Source organism: Oncorhynchus mykiss, chromosome 14, assembly GCF_013265735.2.
Source record: "Oncorhynchus mykiss isolate Arlee chromosome 14, USDA_OmykA_1.1, whole genome shotgun sequence".
In the NCBI taxonomy this organism is placed as follows: domain Eukaryota; kingdom Metazoa; phylum Chordata; class Actinopteri; order Salmoniformes; family Salmonidae; genus Oncorhynchus; species Oncorhynchus mykiss.
Window position 1 is genome coordinate 40,751,281 of NC_048578.1, and position 27,299 is coordinate 40,778,579.

General features: G+C 33.3%; 2 protein-coding genes across 2 annotated transcripts in view; one reads left to right on the forward strand and one right to left on the reverse strand.

Annotated features, from left to right (window-relative positions):
- The first annotated feature begins 600 nt into the window (after positions 1 to 600).
- Positions 601 to 2,784, forward strand: LOC110489244 (protein atonal homolog 1-like). Its single transcript, XM_021561883.2, has one exon. The coding sequence runs from the start codon at positions 892 to 894 to the stop codon at positions 1,753 to 1,755; it is 864 nt and encodes a 287-aa protein (XP_021417558.1). The 5' UTR covers positions 601 to 891; the 3' UTR covers positions 1,756 to 2,784.
- dok3 (docking protein 3) overlaps positions 2,776 to 27,299 on the reverse strand; it is a 59,389-nt gene continuing 34,865 nt past the window's right edge. Inside the window, exon 6 of the mRNA XM_036943547.1 lies at positions 2,776 to 5,630. Within this exon, the coding sequence (XP_036799442.1) occupies positions 4,596 to 5,630 (1,035 nt within the window). The 3' untranslated portion in view covers positions 2,776 to 4,595. The remainder of the gene's footprint in view (positions 5,631 to 27,299) is intronic.

Here is a 27,299-nt window from a genome sequence, read left to right on the forward strand (position 1 = left end):
GATAAGGAAGTTTTTAACTGATGTTGGCAGCAACACAAACTAGAGGAAGATCAATATTCAGATGAAGTATGAGGAGATGACAAGACGAGTACTCCACCCTCACGGAGTTACGGAGTGTACTGGTTATACTGTTCATGTGAATAATTCATATGTTTATAGGTGAAACTGACAAGACTCCAAAAAGTAGCGCTTAGGAAAATGTGTATTCGATCAAAATAAATAATTTGTTTATTTTTCACGACACCTAAAAGTCCCCCAGTATTTTCTCGAATCGAATAAACACAAATACACTAGTCGTGAGAGTTAATTCGTTGAAAACAAACTATTTGAAAATGAAAAATGAAAAATAAAACGATTTCCTCCCAAGACATAAACGAAACGTCTTCAGCATAATAAATGACCTCGGATGCCAAGTGAAGACAAATATCAACAACATCGGGGTTGAGTTACAATGCACAACATTTGCAGGAAAAAAAAGTTGAGATTGACAGCAAATTGTTTTCTTTTGTTGGGAAGAGGCAACCCACGCCATTGGCTGTGCCATCCAAACCTGTGTGCCTCCTTGGGCGGGGTTGGGTGGACGGGGATATAGTAGTGAAGGATCCGCCAGGATCCAGAGGTGACAGACAGGAGATTGCGTCACAAGTGAGTCAACTGTTAGTGCGGTCCTTGGTCATTGAAGATAGACACATTTGCAGCGCTGTCCAAACCTGGTTTTGGTGGATTTTTTTATTTTTAAAGTTCACTTTTTTTTCCCCCCTCTGATACTCCTCCTAACTCTTCAACCGACTCTTACCGCTGAATATTCAAGACACGTTCCAGTGCTTTCCAAATATTGGTTATCTAAGAAGTAGCAAAATAACTCACCACACCTCTCCAACCAAGTCGTGGATGTCTGTAGCCGTCATGACAGCGAAAACAGAACTGTCCGGCTGGCCAGACTACACAGGCGAGGACTTCCCCCTGATGGAACAGTCTAAACTGGAGCCTCTCGCATCCAGAACCAGGGTACCATCTCCTAGAGGGCAGTCTCTATACTCAACCAGAGATACGGGCCATTACGCGCACAGCGGCTCCATGGATATCTCACTGGAGAAACTCATGTCGGTGAGTAAACTAACGGACAGTGGTGTCACGATGGAGATGGACATGGATACAGTACCTGGGGACCAGGGAGAGGGAGGAAACGGTACGCAGCAGGGCCACCACCCGGGCCCGCAGAAACACCGGCGAGTCGCGGCTAACGCCCGGGAGAGACGGAGGATGCACGGGCTGAACAAGGCGTTTGACACGTTGCGGAGTGTGATCCCGTCCGATAATAATAAATTGTCCAAGTATGACACTCTCCAGATGGCTCAGATCTACATCCAGGAGCTGTCGGAGCTGCTCATCGGGGTGGTGAAGCCAGAGAGCCGGGGAGGGTCGCGGAGTGGATGCGCCTCACCAGACATAGACCACCTCATCCCGGATAGGAGGAACCTTCTGGGGTCTCTCTCTCCAGAGCCCTTGCGGGGTGGCGGCGGGATGACTGGGATCAGCAACACCCTGCAGGACTCCCCCTCCCCGCAGCCTCAGAACAAGAGACTGGTCGGAGAACAGGAGAACAATGGCCCCGTCGGTCACCTCATCATTCTGTCTGCGCCTAAATCTGATCTAGGATCGGGGAATAAGAGGGTGTCTAACACTTCTAACGGGAGTGATGGAGAGTCGTCGCATTACAGTGACTTTGAGGACGGACAGGCCGGTAGACGGTGACCATTTAGAGTGACAACAGGAACTCTTTGAGGAGAGGTTTTCATACGGATCCTTTAATATTTTATATAAACTGTCTGTGTTTTAGAAGACAATAACGGACACCAAAATAGAACCACGTAGCCCACCTTGAAATGTTGAATGATATTCTGGTTCAGATTGAGACGGTAGTCTAGGCCTACTCTCAGCTACATTTAGACAAGAACACTTGTCTCATCATGCCATATTTATTTATTATAAATGGACACCAGGGTTGGGGTCAATTTAATTTTGAATTCAGGAAGTAATTCCAATTCGGTAAGCAGCAGGGCAACATTGGGAAACATTGGCATCAGAATTTGGTTTACTTTCCTTCCCGAATTGACTGTAATTGAAATGTTCCCCAAACTCTGTTTGGAGCTCATCTTGAAACGTTTAATAACGTTCTGGGTTAGATTAAAACGGTAGTCTAGCCGACATTTAGTCAAGACCACGAATATCCCCGTGAACACAAGACGTTGAAAATGTTGTATTTTCAACAAGGTTTTACTCATAGGGAGGGATGTTTCATCATACCATATGTATTTATTAGATATCAACACTGTAAAATAAAAAGAGCTAGCCTACTGTGTGATATTGAAGACTTCATTGTGTGTTTAAACAAGGCCTGATAATATGACTTCTCATCGGGACTTCACTTCCTTCTTCACTTCCTTCTTCACTTCCTTCCTTTTTAGCACTTTATTGACTAAATGCATCTGGAACACTTGGTTTCGCGGTTTGATGGCATGCATATCTAATAATAATTAAAAAATATATATATAAACAAAAATACTTTGATATTAATCTATTGTTATTTGTTTTCTTCCAAGAATAGTTTTTGATTGAGAAAAAAACAACGTTTTTTTATTTGGTAGATAAATATTTAGAACGGTTTTTTTTCCTACATTTTCCAGAGTAATTCACTCTGTCTGATTTAATTTCAACAGCTTCAACACTGTATATTCCAAGGACTTTATTGGCATGGGAAATAAATGTATCACCTTCTTTTAGTCAACTCAATATGTTGTTTCAATATATTTTAATTTAATGCAAGAGATACATCCATAATATGTAAATGTTGAAATAAAAATGCAATTTACAAATGCACACACAACACTTTTGATGGAATCCTATATTTTGAATAATGCTGGTTGGTTTCCTTCTCTCGTAGCATGTCTTGTGAACAGACTACATAACTTACATGATATTGTTCTGGGTAGATGAGATTAGGTAGGGATAGAGTCCTAGTAGTGATAATTACAGCCACTGTATTTTTGGCTTCACTGGGACCAGGGGGTGTAGAGAGGTTGGGGGGATTTCTAGGCTAAATGCTGAAATAAATGCAATTTACAAATGCACACAATTACACTTTTGATTAAATTGTGCACTTTTAATACTGGCAGTTCTTCAGGCACTCAAAGTCACCTCCCCATGTCTTCTAGTTCTGATAGAGCTGGTATAACAGTCACAAGTCACCTTCCCATGTCTTCTAGTTCTGATAGAGCTGGTATAACAGTCACAAGTCACCTTCCCATGTCTTCTAGTTCTGATAGAGCTGGTATAACAGTCACAAGTCACCTTCCCATGTCTTCTAGTTCTGATAGAGCTGGTATAACAGTCACAAGTCCCCTCCCCATGTCTTCTAGTTCTGATAGAGCTGGTATAACAGTCACAAGTCACCTCCCCATGTCTTCTAGTTCTGATAGAGCTGGTTTAACAGTCCCCTCCCCATGTCTTCGAGTTCTGATAGAGCTGATAGAGCTGGTATAACAGTCACAAGTCACCTCCCCATGTCTTCTAGTTCTGATAGAGCTGGTATAACAGTCCCCTCCCCGTGTCTTCTAGTTCTGATAGAGCTGGTATAACAGTCCCCTCCCCATGTCTTCTAGTTCTGATAGAGCTAGTATAACAGTCCCCTCCCCATGTCTTCTAGTTCTGATAGAGCTGGTTTAACAGTCACCTCCCCATGTCTTCTAGTTCTGATAGAGCTGGTATAACAGTCCCCTCCCCATGTCTTCTAGTTCTGATAGAGCTGGTATAACAGTCCCCTCCCCATGTCTTCTAGTTCTGATAGAGCTGGTATAACAGTCCCCTCCCCATGTCTTCTAGTTCTGATAGAGCTGATAGAGCTGATATAACAGTCACAAGTCACCTCCCCATGTCTTCTAGTTCTGATAGAGCTGGTATAACAGTCACCTCCCCATGTATTCTAGTTCTGATAGAGCTGATAGAGCTGGTATAACAGTCACAAGTCACCTCCCCATGTCTTCTAGTTCTGATAGAGCTGGTTTAACAGTCCCCTCCCCATGTCTTCTAGTTCTGATAGAGCTGATAGAGCTGGCATAACAGTCCCCTCCCCATGTCTTCTAGTTCTGATAGAGCTGGTATAACAGTCCCCTCCCCATGTCTTCTAGTTCTGATAGAGCTGATAGAGCTGGCATAACAGTCCCCTCCCCATGTCTTCTAGTTCTGATAGAGCTGGTATAACAGTCCCCTCCCCATGTCTTCTAGTTCTGATAGAGCTGATAGAGCTGATATAACAGTCACAAGTCACCTCCCCATGTCTTCTAGTTCTGATAGAGCTGGTATAACAGTCACCTCCCCATGTCTTCTAGTTCTGATAGAGCTGATAGAGCTGGTATAACAGTCACAAGTCACCTCCCCATGTCTTCTAGTTCTGATAGAGCTGGTTTAACAGTCCCCTCCCCATGTCTTCTAGTTCTGATAGAGCTGATAGAGCTGGCATAACAGTCCCCTCCCCATGTCTTCTAGTTCTGATAGAGCTGGTATAACAGTCACAAGTCTTTTAGTAACGGTAGACATTAGTATTCACTGCCTCTTGGTGTCACTGTGGCCAGGGGGGGTAGGGGCTGCTGGAACTTAGCCAGATCCTTACCCAGGATGTCAGAGAGCTTCTGTTTAAAGCTGATAGGGTCCTGGTTGGGGGTGATGGAGCCCCCCGAGCCCATCTCTTCTTCCCCCTGTAGCTGGGCCTGGGCCTGCAGGCGGGAGAGGTTTGGCATAGACCGGGACTGGGTTTGGGGTTGAGGCAGGGACCAGGCCATAGACAGTGGTTGGGTCTCAGAGGGCTTGTTCACTAAAGCATAGATACACTGTGAGCTACCCACCATACTCTCCCTCTCCTCCTCCTCCTCCTCCTCTGTCCTCCCAGTAATACCCCTTCTCAGGTTGTAATAAGGAGACCCCTCTCCCAGCCCCATCCCCAGCCTCAGTTTGTTCAGGTCGACGGTATCCAGGGAGTGACACCTCTCCTCCTCCTCTTCCTCCTCATAGAGATGCAGGCTGTGCTGCATCCTGAGTGGGGCTGGCGGGTGCTTCATTCTGGGGAGGAGGTGGTCCTCTATAGTGGCATACAGATCACAATCAGAGTCAGCCATTGGCTCAGACCCCGGAACCTGTTCAGTAACAGGAGATATGATTGGAGGGCTGTGTAAGAGGTTGTTTCTCATTGGTAGAGGAGGGGCAGTGGGTCTGTCTGATAGGTCGGTGCGGGTGTGGACTCTGTGTTTGATAGGAGGGTGAGTAGAGGTGGAAGAATGAGGAAGTTGAGGAGACGATGAGTTATGTGGAGGTTGAGTGGAGGTGGAAGAATGAGGAAGTTGAGGAGACGATGAGTTATGTGGAGGGTGAGTGGAGGTGGAAGAATGAGGAAGTTGAGGAGACGATGAGTTGCTAGGAGGCTGGATAGAGGTCTTGGTGTCTTCATTCTCCATCTCGCTGTGCAGAGTAAGAGCATCTTCCATTGCTTTGTAGATCTGAGGAGCGTGCTTAGACATGAAGGTGAATTGACCCTCTCCCGAGCTACAGCGACGACCCGCCTCGATGCTGAAGCCCCCCTGTCAATCACACACACACAACACAAGGTTACTCAGTCCCTCCAGGATGGACCAATCACAGTCAAATCATCACAATATTATTGGAGAAAATTGACCGATCACTGCACTAAAAAAAGAGGGAAAACAATTTCAACCAATCACCACACATTTACCACATAATATGGATCAGTAATGCCTAAAGGCAACAAGCTCTGTTCCTTCGGCAGCACATTTTTGTGACAAATTGGACTAAATCACTGATTATGATACAACACAACTCTGATGATTATGATAGATACAACACAACTCTGATGATTATGATAGATACAACACAACTCTGATGATTATAATAGATACAACACAACTCTGATGATTATGATAGATACAACACAACACTGATGATTATGATAGATACAACACAACTCTGATGATTATGATAGATACAACACAACTCTAATGATTATGATAGATACAACACAACACTGATGATTATGATAGATACAACACAACTCTGATGATTATGATAGATACAACACAACTCTGATGATTATGATAGACACAACACAACTCTGATGATTATAATAGATACAACACAACTCTGATGATTATGATAGATACAACACAACTCTGATGATTATGATAGATACAACACAACACTGATGATTATGATAGATACAACACAACTCTGATGATTATAATAGATACAACACAACTCTGATGATTATAATAGATACAACACAACACAACTCTGATGATTATGATAGATACAACACAACTCTGATGATTATGATAGATACAACACAACTCTGATGATTATGATAGATACAACACAACTCTGATGATTATAATAGATACAACACAGCACAACTCTGATGATTATGATAGATACAACACAACTCTGATGATTATAATAGATACAACACAACTCTGATGATTATAATAGATACAACACAGCACAACTCTGATGATTATGATAGATACAACACAACTCTGATGATTATAATAGATACAACACAACTCTGATGATTATAATAGATACAACACAACACAACTCTGATGATTATGATAGATACAACACAACTCTGATGATTATGATAGATACAACACAACTCTGATGATTATAATAGATACAAAACAACTCTGATGATTATGATAGATACAACACAACACTGATGATTATAATAGATACAACACAACTCTGATGATTATGATAGATACAACACAACACTGATGATTATAATAGATACAACACAACTCTGATGATTATGATAGATACAACACAACTCTGATGATTATGACAGATACAACACAACTCTGATGATTATGATAGATACAACACAACTCTGATGATTATAATAGATACAACACAACTCTGATGATTATGATAGATACAACACAACTCTGATGATTATAATAGATACAACACAGCACAACTCTGATGATTATGATAGATACAACACAACTCTGATGATTATAATAGATACAACACAACACTGATGATTATGATAGATACAACACAACTCTGATGATTATGATAGATACAACACAACTCTAATGATTATAATAGATACAACACAACTCTGATGATTATGATAGATACAACACAGCACAACTCTGATGATTATGATAGATACAACACAACTCTGATGATTATAATAGATACAACACAACACTGATGATTATGATAGATACAACACAACTCTGATGATTATAATAGATACAACACAACTCTGATGATTATGATAGATACAACACAACTCTGATGATTATAATAGATACAACACAACTCTGATGATTATAATAGATACAACACAGCACAACTCTGATGATTATGATAGATACAACACAACTCTGATGATTATAATAGATACAACACAACACTGATGATTATGATAGATACAACACAACTCTGATGATTATAATATATACAACACAGCACAACACTGATGATTATGATAGATACAACACAACTCTAATGATTATGATAGATACAACACAACTCTGATGATTATGATAGATACAACACAACTCTGATGATTATAATAGATACAACACAACTCTGATTATTATAATAGATACAACACAACTCTGATGATTATGATAGATACAGCACAACTCTGATGATTATGATAGATACAACACAACTCTGATGATTATGATAGATACAACACAACTCTGATGATTATGATAGATACAACACAACTCTGATGATTATGATAGATACAACACAACTCTGATGATTATGATAGATACAACACAACTCTGATGATTATGATAGATACAACACAACTCTGATTATTATAATAGATACAACACAACTCTGATTATTATAATAGATACAACACAACTCTGATTATTATGATAGATACAACACAACTCTGATGATTATAATAGATACAACACAGCACAACTCTGATGATTATGATAGATACAACACAACTCTGATTATTATGATAGATACAACACAACTCTGATGATTATAATAGATACAACACAGCACAACTCTGATGATTATGATAGATACAACACAACTCTGATGATTATAATAGATACAACACAACTCTGATTATTATGATAGATACAACACAACTCTGATGATTATGATAGATACAACACAACACAACTCTGATGATTATGATAGATACAACACAACTCTGATGATTATGATAGATACAACACAACTCTGATGATTATAATAGATACAACACAACTCTGATGATTATGATAGATACAACACAACTCTGATGATTATGATAGATACAACACAACTCTGATGATTATGATAGATACAACACAACTCTGATGATTATAATAGATACAACACAACTCTGATGATTATGATAGATACAACACAACTCTGATGATTATGATAGATACAACACAACACAACTCTGATGATTATGATAGATACAACACAACTCTGATGATTATGATAGATACAACACAACTCTGATGATTATGATAGATACAACACAACTCTGATGATTATGATAGATACAACACAACTCTGATGATTATGATAGATACAACACAACTCTGATGATTATGATAGATACAACACAACTCTGATGATTATAATAGATACAACACAACTCTGATGATTATGATAGATACAACACAACTCTGATGATTATGATAGATACAACACAACTCTGATGATTATAATAGATACAACACAACTCTGATGATTATGATAGATACAACACAACTCTGATGATTATAATAGATACAACACAGCACTACTCTGATGATTATAATAGATGCAACACAACACAACTCTGATGATTATGATAGATACAACTCTGATGATTATGATAGATACAACACAACTCTGATGATTATAATAGATACAACACAACTCTGATTATTACGATAGATACAGCACAACTCTGATGATTATGATAGATACAACACAACTCTGATGATTATGATAGATACAACACAACTCTGATGATTATGATAGATACAACACAACTCTGATGATTATAATAGATACAACACAGCACAACTCTGATGATTATGATAGATACAACACAACTCTGATTATTATGATAGATACAACACAACTCTGATGATTATAATAGATACAACACAGCACAACTCTGATGATTATGATAGATACAACACAACTCTGATTATTATGATAGATACAACACAACTCTGATGATTATAATAGATACAACACAGCACAACTCTGATGATTATGATAGATACAACACAACTCTGATGATTATAATAGATACAACACAACTCTGATGATTATGATAGATACAACACAACTCTGATGATTATAATAGATACAAAACAACTCTGATGATTATGATAGATACAACACAACACTGATGATTATAATAGATACAACACAACTCTGATGATTATGATAGATACAACACAACTCTGATGATTATGATAGATACAACACAACTCTGATGATTATAATAGATACAACACAACTCTGATGATTATGATAGATACAACACAACTCTGATGATTATAATAGATACAAAACAACTCTGATGATTATGATAGATACAACACAACACTGATGATTATAATAGATACAACACAACTCTGATGATTATGATAGATACAACACAACACTGATGATTATAATAGATACAACACAACTCTGATGATTATGATAGATACAACACAACTCTGATGATTATGACAGATACAACACAACTCTGATGATTATGATAGATACAACACAACTCTGATGATTATAATAGATACAACACAACTCTGATGATTATGATAGATACAACACAACTCTGATGATTATAATAGATACAACACAGCACAACTCTGATGATTATGATAGATACAACACAACTCTGATGATTATAATAGATACAACACAACACTGATGATTATGATAGATACAACACAACTCTGATGATTATGATAGATACAACACAACTCTAATGATTATAATAGATACAACACAACTCTGATGATTATGATAGATACAACACAGCACAACTCTGATGATTATGATAGATACAACACAACTCTGATGATTATAATAGATACAACACAACACTGATGATTATGATAGATACAACACAACTCTGATGATTATAATAGATACAACACAACTCTGATGATTATGATAGATACAACACAACTCTGATGATTATAATAGATACAACACAACTCTGATGATTATAATAGATACAACACAGCACAACTCTGATGATTATGATAGATACAACACAACTCTGATGATTATAATAGATACAACACAACACTGATGATTATGATAGATACAACACAACTCTGATGATTATAATATATACAACACAGCACAACACTGATGATTATGATAGATACAACACAACTCTAATGATTATGATAGATACAACACAACTCTGATGATTATGATAGATACAACACAACTCTGATGATTATAATAGATACAACACAACTCTGATTATTATAATAGATACAACACAACTCTGATGATTATAATAGATACAGCACAACTCTGATGATTATGATAGATACAACACAACTCTGATGATTATGATATATACAACACAACTCTGATGATTATGATAGATACAACACAACTCTGATTATTATAATAGATACAACACAACTCTGATTATTATAATAGATACAACACAACTCTGATTATTATGATAGATACAACACAACTCTGATGATTATAATAGATACAACACAGCACAACTCTGATGATTATGATAGATACAACACAACTCTGATTATTATGATAGATACAACACAACTCTGATGATTATAATAGATACAACACAGCACAACTCTGATGATTATGATAGATACAACACAACTCTGATGATTATAATAGATACAACACAACTCTGATTATTATGATAGATACAACACAACTCTGATGATTATGATAGATACAACACAACACAACTCTGATGATTATGATAGATACAACACAACTCTGATGATTATGATAGATACAACACAACTCTGATGATTATAATAGATACAACACAACTCTGATGATTATGATAGATACAACACAACTCTGATGATTATGATAGATACAACACAACTCTGATGATTATAATAGATACAACACAACTCTGATTATTATGATAGATACAACACAACTCTGATGATTATGATAGATACAACACAACACAACTCTGATGATTATGATAGATACAACACAACTCTGATGATTATGATAGATACAACACAACTCTGATGATTATAATAGATACAACACAACTCTGATGATTATGATAGATACAACACAACTCTGATGATTATGATAGATACAACACAACTCTGATGATTATGATAGATACAACACAACTCTGATGATTATAATAGATACAACACAACTCTGATGATTATGATAGATACAACACAACTCTGATGATTATGATAGATACAACACAACACAACTCTGATGATTATGATAGATACAACACAACTCTGATGATTATGATAGATACAACACAACTCTGATGATTATGATAGATACAACACAACTCTGATGATTATGATAGATACAACACAACTCTGATGATTATGATAGATACAACACAACTCTGATGATTATGATAGATACAACACAACTCTGATGATTATAATAGATACAACACAACTCTGATGATTATGATAGATACAACACAACTCTGATGATTATGATAGATACAACACAACTCTGATGATTATAATAGATACAACACAACTCTGATGATTATGATAGATACAACACAACTCTGATGATTATAATAGATACAACACAGCACTACTCTGATGATTATAATAGATGCAACACAACACAACTCTGATGATTATGATAGATACAACTCTGATGATTATGATAGATACAACACAACTCTGATGATTATGATAGATACAACACAACTCTGATGATTATGATAGATACAACACAACTCTGATGATTATGATAGATACAACACAACTCTGATGATTATGATAGATACAGCACAACTCTGATGATTATGATAGATACAACACAACTCTGATGATTATGATAGATACAACACAACTCTGATGATTATGATAGATACAACACAACTCTGATTATTATAATAGATACAACACAACTCTGATTATTATAATAGATACAACACAACTCTGATTATTATGATAGATACAACACAACTCTGATGATTATAATAGATACAACACAGCACAACTCTGATGATTATGATAGATACAACACAACTCTGATTATTATGATAGATACAACACAACTCTGATGATTATAATAGATACAACACAGCACAACTCTGATGATTATGATAGATACAACACAACTCTGATGATTATAATAGATACAACACAACTCTGATGATTATGATAGATACAACACAACTCTGATGATTATAATAGATACAAAACAACTCTGATGATTATGATAGATACAACACAACACTGATGATTATAATAGATACAACACAACTCTGATGATTATGATAGATACAACACAACTCTGATGATTATGATAGATACAACACAACTCTGATGATTATAATAGATACAACACAACTCTGATGATTATGATAGATACAACACAACTCTGATGATTATAATAGATACAAAACAACTCTGATGATTATGATAGATACAACACAACACTGATGATTATAATAGATACAACACAACTCTGATGATTATGATAGATACAACACAACACTGATGATTATAATAGATACAACACAACTCTGATGATTATGATAGATACAACACAACTCTGATGATTATGACAGATACAACACAACTCTGATGATTATGATAGATACAACACAACTCTGATGATTATAATAGATACAACACAACTCTGATGATTATGATAGATACAACACAACTCTGATGATTATAATAGATACAACACAGCACAACTCTGATGATTATGATAGATACAACACAACTCTGATGATTATAATAGATACAACACAACACTGATGATTATGATAGATACAACACAACTCTGATGATTATGATAGATACAACACAACTCTAATGATTATAATAGATACAACACAACTCTGATGATTATGATAGATACAACACAGCACAACTCTGATGATTATGATAGATACAACACAACTCTGATGATTATAATAGATACAACACAACACTGATGATTATGATAGATACAACACAACTCTGATGATTATAATAGATACAACACAACTCTGATGATTATGATAGATACAACACAACTCTGATGATTATAATAGATACAACACAACTCTGATGATTATAATAGATACAACACAGCACAACTCTGATGATTATGATAGATACAACACAACTCTGATGATTATAATAGATACAACACAACACTGATGATTATGATAGATACAACACAACTCTGATGATTATAATATATACAACACAGCACAACACTGATGATTATGATAGATACAACACAACTCTAATGATTATGATAGATACAACACAACTCTGATGATTATGATAGATACAACACAACTCTGATGATTATAATAGATACAACACAACTCTGATTATTATAATAGATACAACACAACTCTGATGATTATAATAGATACAGCACAACTCTGATGATTATGATAGATACAACACAACTCTGATGATTATGATAGATACAACACAACTCTGATGATTATGATAGATACAACACAACTCTGATTATTATAATAGATACAACACAACTCTGATTATTATAATAGATACAACACAACTCTGATTATTATGATAGATACAACACAACTCTGATGATTATAATAGATACAACACAGCACAACTCTGATGATTATGATAGATACAACACAACTCTGATTATTATGATAGATACAACACAACTCTGATGATTATAATAGATACAACACAGCACAACTCTGATGATTATGATAGATACAACACAACTCTGATGATTATAATAGATACAACACAACTCTGATTATTATGATAGATACAACACAACTCTGATGATTATGATAGATACAACACAACACAACTCTGATGATTATGATAGATACAACACAACTCTGATGATTATGATAGATACAACACAACTCTGATGATTATAATAGATACAACACAACTCTGATGATTATGATAGATACAACACAACTCTGATGATTATGATAGATACAACACAACTCTGATGATTATGATAGATACAACACAACTCTGATGATTATAATAGATACAACACAACTCTGATGATTATGATAGATACAACACAACTCTGATGATTATGATAGATACAACACAACACAACTCTGATGATTATGATAGATACAACACAACTCTGATGATTATGATAGATACAACACAACTCTGATGATTATGATAGATACAACACAACTCTGATGATTATGATAGATACAACACAACTCTGATGATTATGATAGATACAACACAACTCTAATGATTATGATAGATACAACACAACTCTGATGATTATAATAGATACAACACAACTCTGATGATTATGATAGATACAACACAACTCTGATGATTATGATAGATACAACACAACTCTGATGATTATAATAGATACAACACAACTCTGATGATTATGATAGATACAACACAACTCTGATGATTATAATAGATACAACACAGCACAACTCTGATGATTATAATAGATACAACACAACACAACTCTGATGATTATGATAGATACAACTCTGATGATTATGATAGATACAACACAACTCTGATGATTATAATAGATACAACACAACTCTGATTATTACGATAGATACAGCACAACTCTGATGATTATGATAGATACAACACAACTCTGATGATTATGATAGATACAACACAACTCTGATGATTATGATAGATACAACACAACTCTGATTATTATAATAGATACAACACAACTCTGATTATTATAATAGATACAACACAACTCTGATTATTATGATAGATACAACACAACTCTGATGATTATAATAGATACAACACAGCACAACTCTGATGATTATGATAGATACAACACAACTCTGATTATTATGATAGATACAACACAACTCTGATGATTATAATAGATACAACACAGCACAACTCTGATGATTATGATAGATACAACACAACTCTGATGATTATAATAGATACAACACAACTCTGATGATTATGATAGATACAACACAACACTGATGATTATAATAGATACAACACAACTCTGATGATTATGATAGATACAACACAACTCTGATGATTATGATAGATACAACACAACTCTGATGATTATGATAGATACAACACAACTCTGATGATTATAATAGATACAACACAACTCTGATGATTATGATAGATACAACACAACTCTGATGATTATGATAGATACAACACAACACAACTCTGATGATTATGATAGATACAACACAACTCTGATGATTATGATAGATACAACACAACTCTGATGATTATGATAGATACAACACAACTCTGATGATTATGATAGATACAACACAACTCTGATGATTATGATAGATACAACACAACTCTGATGATTATAATAGATACAACACAACTCTGATGATTATGATAGATACAACACAACTCTGATGATTATGATAGATACAACACAACTCTGATGATTATAATAGATACAACACAACTCTGATGATTATGATAGATACAACACAACTCTGATGATTATAATAGATACAACACAGCACAACTCTGATGATTATAATAGATACAACACAACACAACTCTGATGATTATGATAGATACAACTCTGATGATTATGATAGATACAACACAACTCTGATGATTATAATAGATACAACACAACTCTGATTATTACGATAGATACAGCACAACTCTGATGATTATGATAGATACAACACAACTCTGATGATTATGATAGATACAACACAACTCTGATGATTATGATAGATACAACACAACTCTGATTATTATAATAGATACAACACAACTCTGATTATTATAATAGATACAACACAACTCTGATTATTATGATAGATACAACACAACTCTGATGATTATAATAGATACAACACAGCACAACTCTGATGATTATGATAGATACAACACAACTCTGATTATTATGATAGATACAACACAACTCTGATGATTATAATAGATACAACACAGCACAACTCTGATGATTATGATAGATACAACACAACTCTGATGATTATAATAGATACAACACAACTCTGATTATTATGATAGATACAACACAACTCTGATGATTATGATAGATACAACACAACACAACTCTGATGATTATGATAGATACAACACAACTCTGATGATTATGATAGATACAACACAACTCTGATGATTTTAATAGATACAACACAACTCTGATGATTATGATAGATACAACACAACTCTGATGATTATGATAGATACAACACAACTCTGATGATTATGATAGATACAACACAACTCTGATGATTATAATAGATACAACACAACTCTGATGATTATGATAGATACAACACAACTCTGATGATTATGATAGATACAACACAACACAACTCTGATGATTATGATAGATACAACACAACTCTGATGATTATGATAGATACAACACAACTCTGATGATTATGATAGATACAACACAACTCTGATGATTATGATAGATACAACACAACTCTGATGATTATGATAGATACAACACAACTCTGATGATTATAATAGATACAACACAACTCTGATGATTATGATAGATACAACACAACTCTGATGATTATGATAGATACAACACAACTCTGATGATTATAATAGATACAACACAACTCTGATGATTATGATAGATACAACACAACTCTGATGATTATAATAGATACAACACAGCACAACTCTGATGATTATAATAGATACAACACAACACAACTCTGATGATTATGATAGATACAACTCTGATGATTATGATAGATACAACACAACTCTGATGATTATAATAGATACAACACAACTCTGATTATTACGATAGATACAACACAACTCTGATGATTATGATAGATACAACACAACTCTGATGATTATGATAGATACAACACAACACTGATGATTATGATAGATACAACACAACTCTGATGATCATAATAGATACAACACAACACAACTCTGATGATTATGATAGATACAACTCTGATGATTATGATAGATACAACACAACTCTGATGATTATAATAGATACAACACAACTCTGATTATTACGATAGATACAACACAACTCTGATGATTATGATAGATACAACACAACTCTGATGATTATGATAGATACAACACAACTCTGATGATTATGATAGATACAACACAACTCTGATGACTATGATAGATACAACACAACTCTGATGATTATGATAGATACAACACAACTCTGATGATTATAATAGATACAACACAACTCTGATTATTATAATAGATACAACACAACTCTGATGATTATAATAGATACAGCACAACTCTGATGATTATGATAGATACAACACAACTCTGATGATTATGATAGATACAACACAACTCTGATGATTATGATAGATACAACACAACTCTGATTATTATAATAGATACAACACAACTCTGATTATTATAATAGATACAACACAACTCTGATTATTATGATAGATACAACACAACTCTGATGATTATAATAGATACAACACAGCACAACTCTGATGATTATGATAGATACAACACAACTCTGATTATTATGATAGATACAACACAACTCTGATGATTATAATAGATACAACACAGCACAACTCTGATGATTATGATAGATACAACACAACTCTGATGATTATAATAGATACAACACAACTCTGATGATTATAATAGATACAACACAACTCTGATGATTATGATAGATACAACACAACACAACTCTGATGATTATGATAGATACAACACAACTCTGATGATTATGATAGATACAACACAACTCTGATGATTATAATAGATACAACACAACTCTGATGATTATGATAGATACAACACAACTCTGATGATTATGATAGATACAACACAACTCTGATGATTATGATAGATACAACACAACTCTGATGATTATAATAGATACAACACAACTCTGATGATTATGATAGATACAACACAACACAACTCTGATGATTATGATAGATACAACACAACTCTGATGATTATGATAGATACAACACAACTCTGATGATTATGATAGATACAACACAACTCTGATGATTATGATAGATACAACACAACTCTGATGATTATGATAGATACAACACAACTCTGATGATTATGATAGATACAACACAACTCTGATGATTATAATAGATACAACACAACTCTGATGATTATGATAGATACAACACAACTCTGATGATTATGATAGATACAACACAACTCTGATGATTATAATAGATACAACACAACTCTGATGATTATGATAGATACAACACAACTCTGATGATTATAATAGATACAACACAGCACAACTCTGATGATTATAATAGATACAACACAACACAACTCTGATGATTATGATAGATACAACTCTGATGATTATGATAGATACAACACAACTCTGATGATTATAATAGATACAACACAACTCTGATGATTATGATAGATACAACACAACTCTGATGATTATGATAGATACAACACAACTCTGATGATTATGATAGATACAACACAACACTGATGATTATGATAGATACAACACAACTCTGATGATTATAATAGATACAACACAACACAACTCTGATGATTATGATAGATACAACTCTGATGATTATGATAGATACAACACAACTCTGATGATTATAATAGATACAACACAACTCTGATTATTACGATAGATACAACACAACTCTGATGATTATGATAGATACAACACAACTCTGATGATTATGATAGATACAACACAACTCTGATGATTATGATAGATACAACACAACTCTGATGATTATGATAGATACAACACAACTCTGATGATTATGATAGATACAACACAACTCTGATGATTATAATAGATACAACACAACTCTGATGATTATGATAGATACAACACAACTCTGATGATTATGATAGATACAACACAACTCTGATGATTATGATAGATACAACACAACTCTGATGATTATGATAGATACAACACAACTCTGATGATTATGATAGATACAACACAACTCTGATGATTATGATAGATACAACACAACTCTGATGATTATGATAGATACAACACAACTCTGATGATTATAATAGATACAACACAACTCTGATGATTATGATAGATACAACACAACTCTGATGATTATGATAGATACAACACAGCACAACTCTGATGATTATAATAGATACAACACAACTCTGATGATTATAATAGATACAACACAACACAACTCTGATGATTATGATAGATACAACTCTGATGATTATGATAGATACAACACAACTCTGATGATTATGATAGATACAACACAACTCTGATGATTATGACAGATACAACACAACTCTGAGGATTATAATACATACAACACAACACAACTCTGATGATTATAATAGATACAACACAACTCTGATGATTATAATAGATACAACACAACTCTGATGATTATGATAGATACAACACAACTCTGATGATTATGATAGATACAACACAACTCTGATGATTATAATAGATACAACACAACTCTGATTATTATAATAGATACAACACAACTCTGATGATTATAATAGATACAGCACAACTCTGATGATTATGATAGATACAACACAACTCTGATGATTATAATAGATACAACACAACTCTGATTATTATAATAGATACAACACAACTCTGATTATTATGATAGATACAACACAACTCTGATGATTATAATAGATACAACACAGCACAACTCTGATGATTATGATAGATACAACACAACTCTGATTATTATGATAGATACAACACAACTCTGATGATTATAATAGATACAACACAGCACAACTCTGATGATTATGATAGATACAACACAACTCTGATGATTATAATAGATACAACACAACTCTGATTATTATGATAGATACAACACAACTCTGATGATTATGATAGATGCAACACAACTCTGATGATTATGATAGATACAACACAACTCTGATGATTATGATAGATACAACACAACTCTGATGATTATAATAGATACAACACAACTCTGATGATTATGATAGATACAACACAACTCTGATGATTATAATAGATACAACACAGCACAACTCTGATGATTATGATAGATACAACACAACTCTGATTATTATGATAGATACAACACAACTCTGATGATTATAATAGATACAACACAGCACAACTCTGATGATTATGATAGATACAACACAACTCTGATGATTATAATAGATACAACACAACTCTGATTATTATGATAGATACAACACAACTCTGATGATTATGATAGATACAACACAACACAACTCTGATGATTATGATAGATACAACACAACTCTGATGATTATGATAGATACAACACAACTCTGATGATTATAATAGATACAACACAACTCTGATGATTATGATAGATACAACACAACTCTGATGATTATGATAGATACAACACAACTCTGATGATTATGATAGATACAACACAACTCTGATGATTATAATAGATACAACACAACTCTGATGATTATGATAGATACAACACAACTCTGATGATTATGATAGATACAACACAACACAACTCTGATGATTATGATAGATACAACACAACTCTGATGATTATGATAGATACAACACAACTCTGATGATTATGATAGATACAACACAACTCTGATGATTATGATAGATACAACACAACTCTGATGATTATGATAGATACAACACAACTCTGATGATTATGATAGATACAACACAACTCTGATGATTATAATAGATACAACACAACTCTGATGATTATGATAGATACAACACAACTCTGATGATTATGATAGATACAACACAACTCTGATGATTATAATAGATACAACACAACTCTGATGATTATGATAGATACAACACAACTCTGATGATTATAATAGATACAACACAGCACAACTCTGATGATTATAATAGATACAACACAACACAACTCTGATGATTATGATAGATACAACTCTGATGATTATGATAGATACAACACAACTCTGATGATTATAATAGATACAACACAACTCTGATTATTACGATAGATACAGCACAACTCTGATGATTATGATAGATACAACACAACTCTGATGATTATGATAGATACAACACAACTCTGATGATTATGATAGATACAACACAACTCTGATTATTATAATAGATACAACACAACTCTGATTATTATAATAGATACAACACAACTCTGATTATTATGATAGATACAACACAACTCTGATGATTATAATAGATACAACACAGCACAACTCTGATGATTATGATAGATACAACACAACTCTGATTATTATGATAGATACAACACAACTCTGATGATTATAATAGATACAACACAGCACAACTCTGATGATTATGATAGATACAACACAACTCTGATGATTATAATAGATACAACACAACTCTGATGATTATGATAGATACAACACAACACTGATGATTATAATAGATACAACACAACTCTGATGATTATGATAGATACAACACAACTCTGATGATTATGATAGATACAACACAACTCTGATGATTATGATAGATACAACACAACTCTGATGATTATAATAGATACAACACAACTCTGATGATTATGATAGATACAACACAACTCTGATGATTATGATAGATACAACACAACACAACTCTGATGATTATGATAGATACAACACAACTCTGATGATTATGATAGATACAACACAACTCTGATGATTATGATAGATACAACACAACTCTGATGATTATGATAGATACAACACAACTCTGATGATTATGATAGATACAACACAACTCTGATGATTATGATAGATACAACACAACTCTGATGATTATAATAGATACAACACAACTCTGATGATTATGATAGATACAACACAACTCTGATGATTATGATAGATACAACACAACTCTGATGATTATAATAGATACAACACAACTCTGATGATTATGATAGATACAACACAACTCTGATGATTATAATAGATACAACACAGCACAACTCTGATGATTATAATAGATACAACACAACACAACTCTGATGATTATGATAGATACAACTCTGATGATTATGATAGATACAACACAACTCTGATGATTATAATAGATACAACACAACTCTGATTATTACGATAGATACAGCACAACTCTGATGATTATGATAGATACAACACAACTCTGATGATTATGATAGATACAACACAACTCTGATGATTATGATAGATACAACACAACTCTGATTATTATAATAGATACAACACAACTCTGATTATTATAATAGATACAACACAACTCTGATTATTATGATAGATACAACACAACTCTGATGATTATAATAGATACAACACAGCACAACTCTGATGATTATGATAGATACAACACAACTCTGATTATTATGATAGATACAACACAACTCTGATGATTATAATAGATACAACACAGCACAACTCTGATGATTATGATAGATACAACACAACTCTGATGATTATAATAGATACAACACAACTCTGATTATTATGATAGATACAACACAACTCTGATGATTATGATAGATACAACACAACACAACTCTGATGATTATGATAGATACAACACAACTCTGATGATTATGATAGATACAACACAACTCTGATGATTATAATAGATACAACACAACTCTGATGATTATGATAGATACAACACAACTCTGATGATTATGATAGATACAACACAACTCTGATGATTATGATAGATACAACACAACTCTGATGATTATAATAGATACAACACAACTCTGATGATTATGATAGATACAACACAACTCTGATGATTATGATAGATACAACACAACACAACTCTGATGATTATGATAGATACAACACAACTCTGATGATTATGATAGATACAACACAACTCTGATGATTATGATAGATACAACACAACTCTGATGATTATGATAGATACAACACAACTCTGATGATTATGATAGATACAACACAACTCTGATGATTATGATAGATACAACACAACTCTGATGATTATAATAGATACAACACAACTCTGATGATTATGATAGATACAACACAACTCTGATGATTATGATAGATACAACACAACTCTGATGATTATAATAGATACAACACAACTCTGATGATTATGATAGATACAACACAACTCTGATGATTATAATAGATACAACACAGCACAACTCTGATGATTATAATAGATACAACACAACACAACTCTGATGATTATGATAGATACAACTCTGATGATTATGATAGATACAACACAACTCTGATGATTATAATAGATACAACACAACTCTGATTATTACGATAGATACAACACAACTCTGATGATTATGATAGATACAACACAACTCTGATGATTATGATAGATACAACACAACACTGATGATTATGATAGATACAACACAACTCTGATGATCATAATAGATACAACACAACACAACTCTGATGATTATGATAGATACAACTCTGATGATTATGATAGATACAACACAACTCTGATGATTATAATAGATACAACACAACTCTGATTATTACGATAGATACAACACAACTCTGATGATTATGATAGATACAACACAACTCTGATGATTATGATAGATACAACACAACTCTGATGATTATGATAGATACAACACAACTCTGATGACTATGATAGATACAACACAACTCTGATGATTATGATAGATACAACACAACTCTGATGATTATAATAGATACAACACAACTCTGATTATTATAATAGATACAACACAACTCTGATGATTATAATAGATACAGCACAACTCTGATGATTATGATAGATACAACACAACTCTGATGATTATGATAGATACAACACAACTCTGATGATTATGATAGATACAACACAACTCTGATTATTATAATAGATACAACACAACTCTGATTATTATAATAGATACAACACAACTCTGATTATTATGATAGATACAACACAACTCTGATGATTATAATAGATACAACACAGCACAACTCTGATGATTATGATAGATACAACACAACTCTGATTATTATGATAGATACAACACAACTCTGATGATTATAATAGATACAACACAGCACAACTCTGATGATTATGATAGATACAACACAACTCTGATGATTATAATAGATACAACACAACTCTGATTATTATGATAGATACAACACAACTCTGATGATTATGATAGATACAACACAACACAACTCTGATGATTATGATAGATACAACACAACTCTGATGATTATGATAGATACAACACAACTCTGATGATTATAATAGATACAACACAACTCTGATGATTATGATAGATACAACACAACTCTGATGATTATGATAGATACAACACAACTCTGATGATTATGATAGATACAACACAACTCTGATGATTATAATAGATACAACACAACTCTGATGATTATGATAGATACAACACAACACAACTCTGATGATTATGATAGATACAACACAACTCTGATGATTATGATAGATACAACACAACTCTGATGATTATGATAGATACAACACAACTCTGATGATTATGATAGATACAACACAACTCTGATGATTATGATAGATACAACACAACTCTGATGATTATGATAGATACAACACAACTCTGATGATTATAATAGATACAACACAACTCTGATGATTATGATAGATACAACACAACTCTGATGATTATGATAGATACAACACAACTCTGATGATTATAATAGATACAACACAACTCTGATGATTATGATAGATACAACACAACTCTGATGATTATAATAGATACAACACAGCACAACTCTGATGATTATAATAGATACAACACAACACAACTCTGATGATTATGATAGATACAACTCTGATGATTATGATAGATACAACACAACTCTGATGATTATAATAGATACAACACAACTCTGATGATTATGATAGATACAACACAACTCTGATGATTATGATAGATACAACACAACTCTGATGATTATGATAGATACAACACAACACTGATGATTATGATAGATACAACACAACTCTGATGATTATAATAGATACAACACAACACAACTCTGATGATTATGATAGATACAACTCTGATGATTATGATAGATACAACACAACTCTGATGATTATAATAGATACAACACAACTCTGATTATTACGATAGATACAACACAACTCTGATGATTATGATAGATACAACACAACTCTGATGATTATGATAGATACAACACAACTCTGATGATTATGATAGATACAACACAACTCTGATGATTATGATAGATACAACACAACTCTGATGATTATGATAGATACAACACAACTCTGATGATTATAATAGATACAACACAACTCTGATGATTATGATAGATACAACACAACTCTGATGATTATGATAGATACAACACAACTCTGATGATTATGATAGATACAACACAACTCTGATGATTATGATAGATACAACACAACTCTGATGATTATGATAGATACAACACAACTCTGATGATTATGATAGATACAACACAACTCTGATGATTATGATAGATACAACACAACTCTGATGATTATAATAGATACAACACAACTCTGATGATTATGATAGATACAACACAACTCTGATGATTATGATAGATACAACACAGCACAACTCTGATGATTATAATAGATACAACACAACTCTGATGATTATAATAGATACAACACAACACAACTCTGATGATTATGATAGATACAACTCTGATGATTATGATAGATACAACACAACTCTGATGATTATGATAGATACAACACAACTCTGATGATTATGACAGATACAACACAACTCTGATGATTATAATAGATACAACACAACACAACTCTGATGATTATAATAGATACAACACAACTCTGATGATTATAATAGATACAACACAACTCTGATGATTATGATAGATACAACACAACTCTGATGATTATGATAGATACAACACAACTCTGATGATTATAATAGATACAACACAACTCTGATTATTATAATAGATACAACACAACTCTGATGATTATAATAGATACAGCACAACTCTGATGATTATGATAGATACAACACAACTCTGATGATTATAATAGATACAACACAACTCTGATTATTATAATAGATACAACACAACTCTGATTATTATGATAGATACAACACAACTCTGATGATTATAATAGATACAACACAGCACAACTCTGATGATTATGATAGATACAACACAACTCTGATTATTATGATAGATACAACACAACTCTGATGATTATAATAGATACAACACAGCACAACTCTGATGATTATGATAGATACAACACAACTCTGATGATTATAATAGATACAACACAACTCTGATTATTATGATAGATACAACACAACTCTGATGATTATGATAGATGCAACACAACTCTGATGATTATGATAGATACAACACAACTCTGATGATTATGATAGATACAACACAACTCTGATGATTATAATAGATACAACACAACTCTGATGATTATGATAGATACAACACAACTCTGATGATTATGATAGATACAACACAACTCTGATGATTATGATAGATACAACACAACTCTGATGATTATAATAGATACAACACAACTCTGATGATTATGATAGATACAACACAACTCTGATGATTATGATAGATACAACACAACACAACTCTGATGATTATGATAGATACAACACAACTCTGATTATTATGATAGATACAACACAACTCTGATGATTATGATAGATACAACACAACTCTGATGATTATGATAGATACAACACAACTCTGATGATTATGATAGATACAACACAACTCTGATGATTATGATAGATACAACACAACTCTGATGATTATAATAGATACAACACAACTCTGATGATTATGATAGATACAACACAACTCTGATGATTATGATAGATACAACACAACTCTGATGATTATAATAGATACAACACAACTCTGATGATTATGATAGATACAACACAACTCTGATGATTATAATAGATACAACACAGCACAACTCTGATGATTATAATA

Bases quoted from the DNA above. Each gene is read 5' to 3' on its own strand.
- LOC110489244 (XM_021561883.2), top strand. From the start codon at position 892: ATGTCTGTAGCCGTCATGACAGCGAAAACAGAACTGTCCGGCTGGCCA.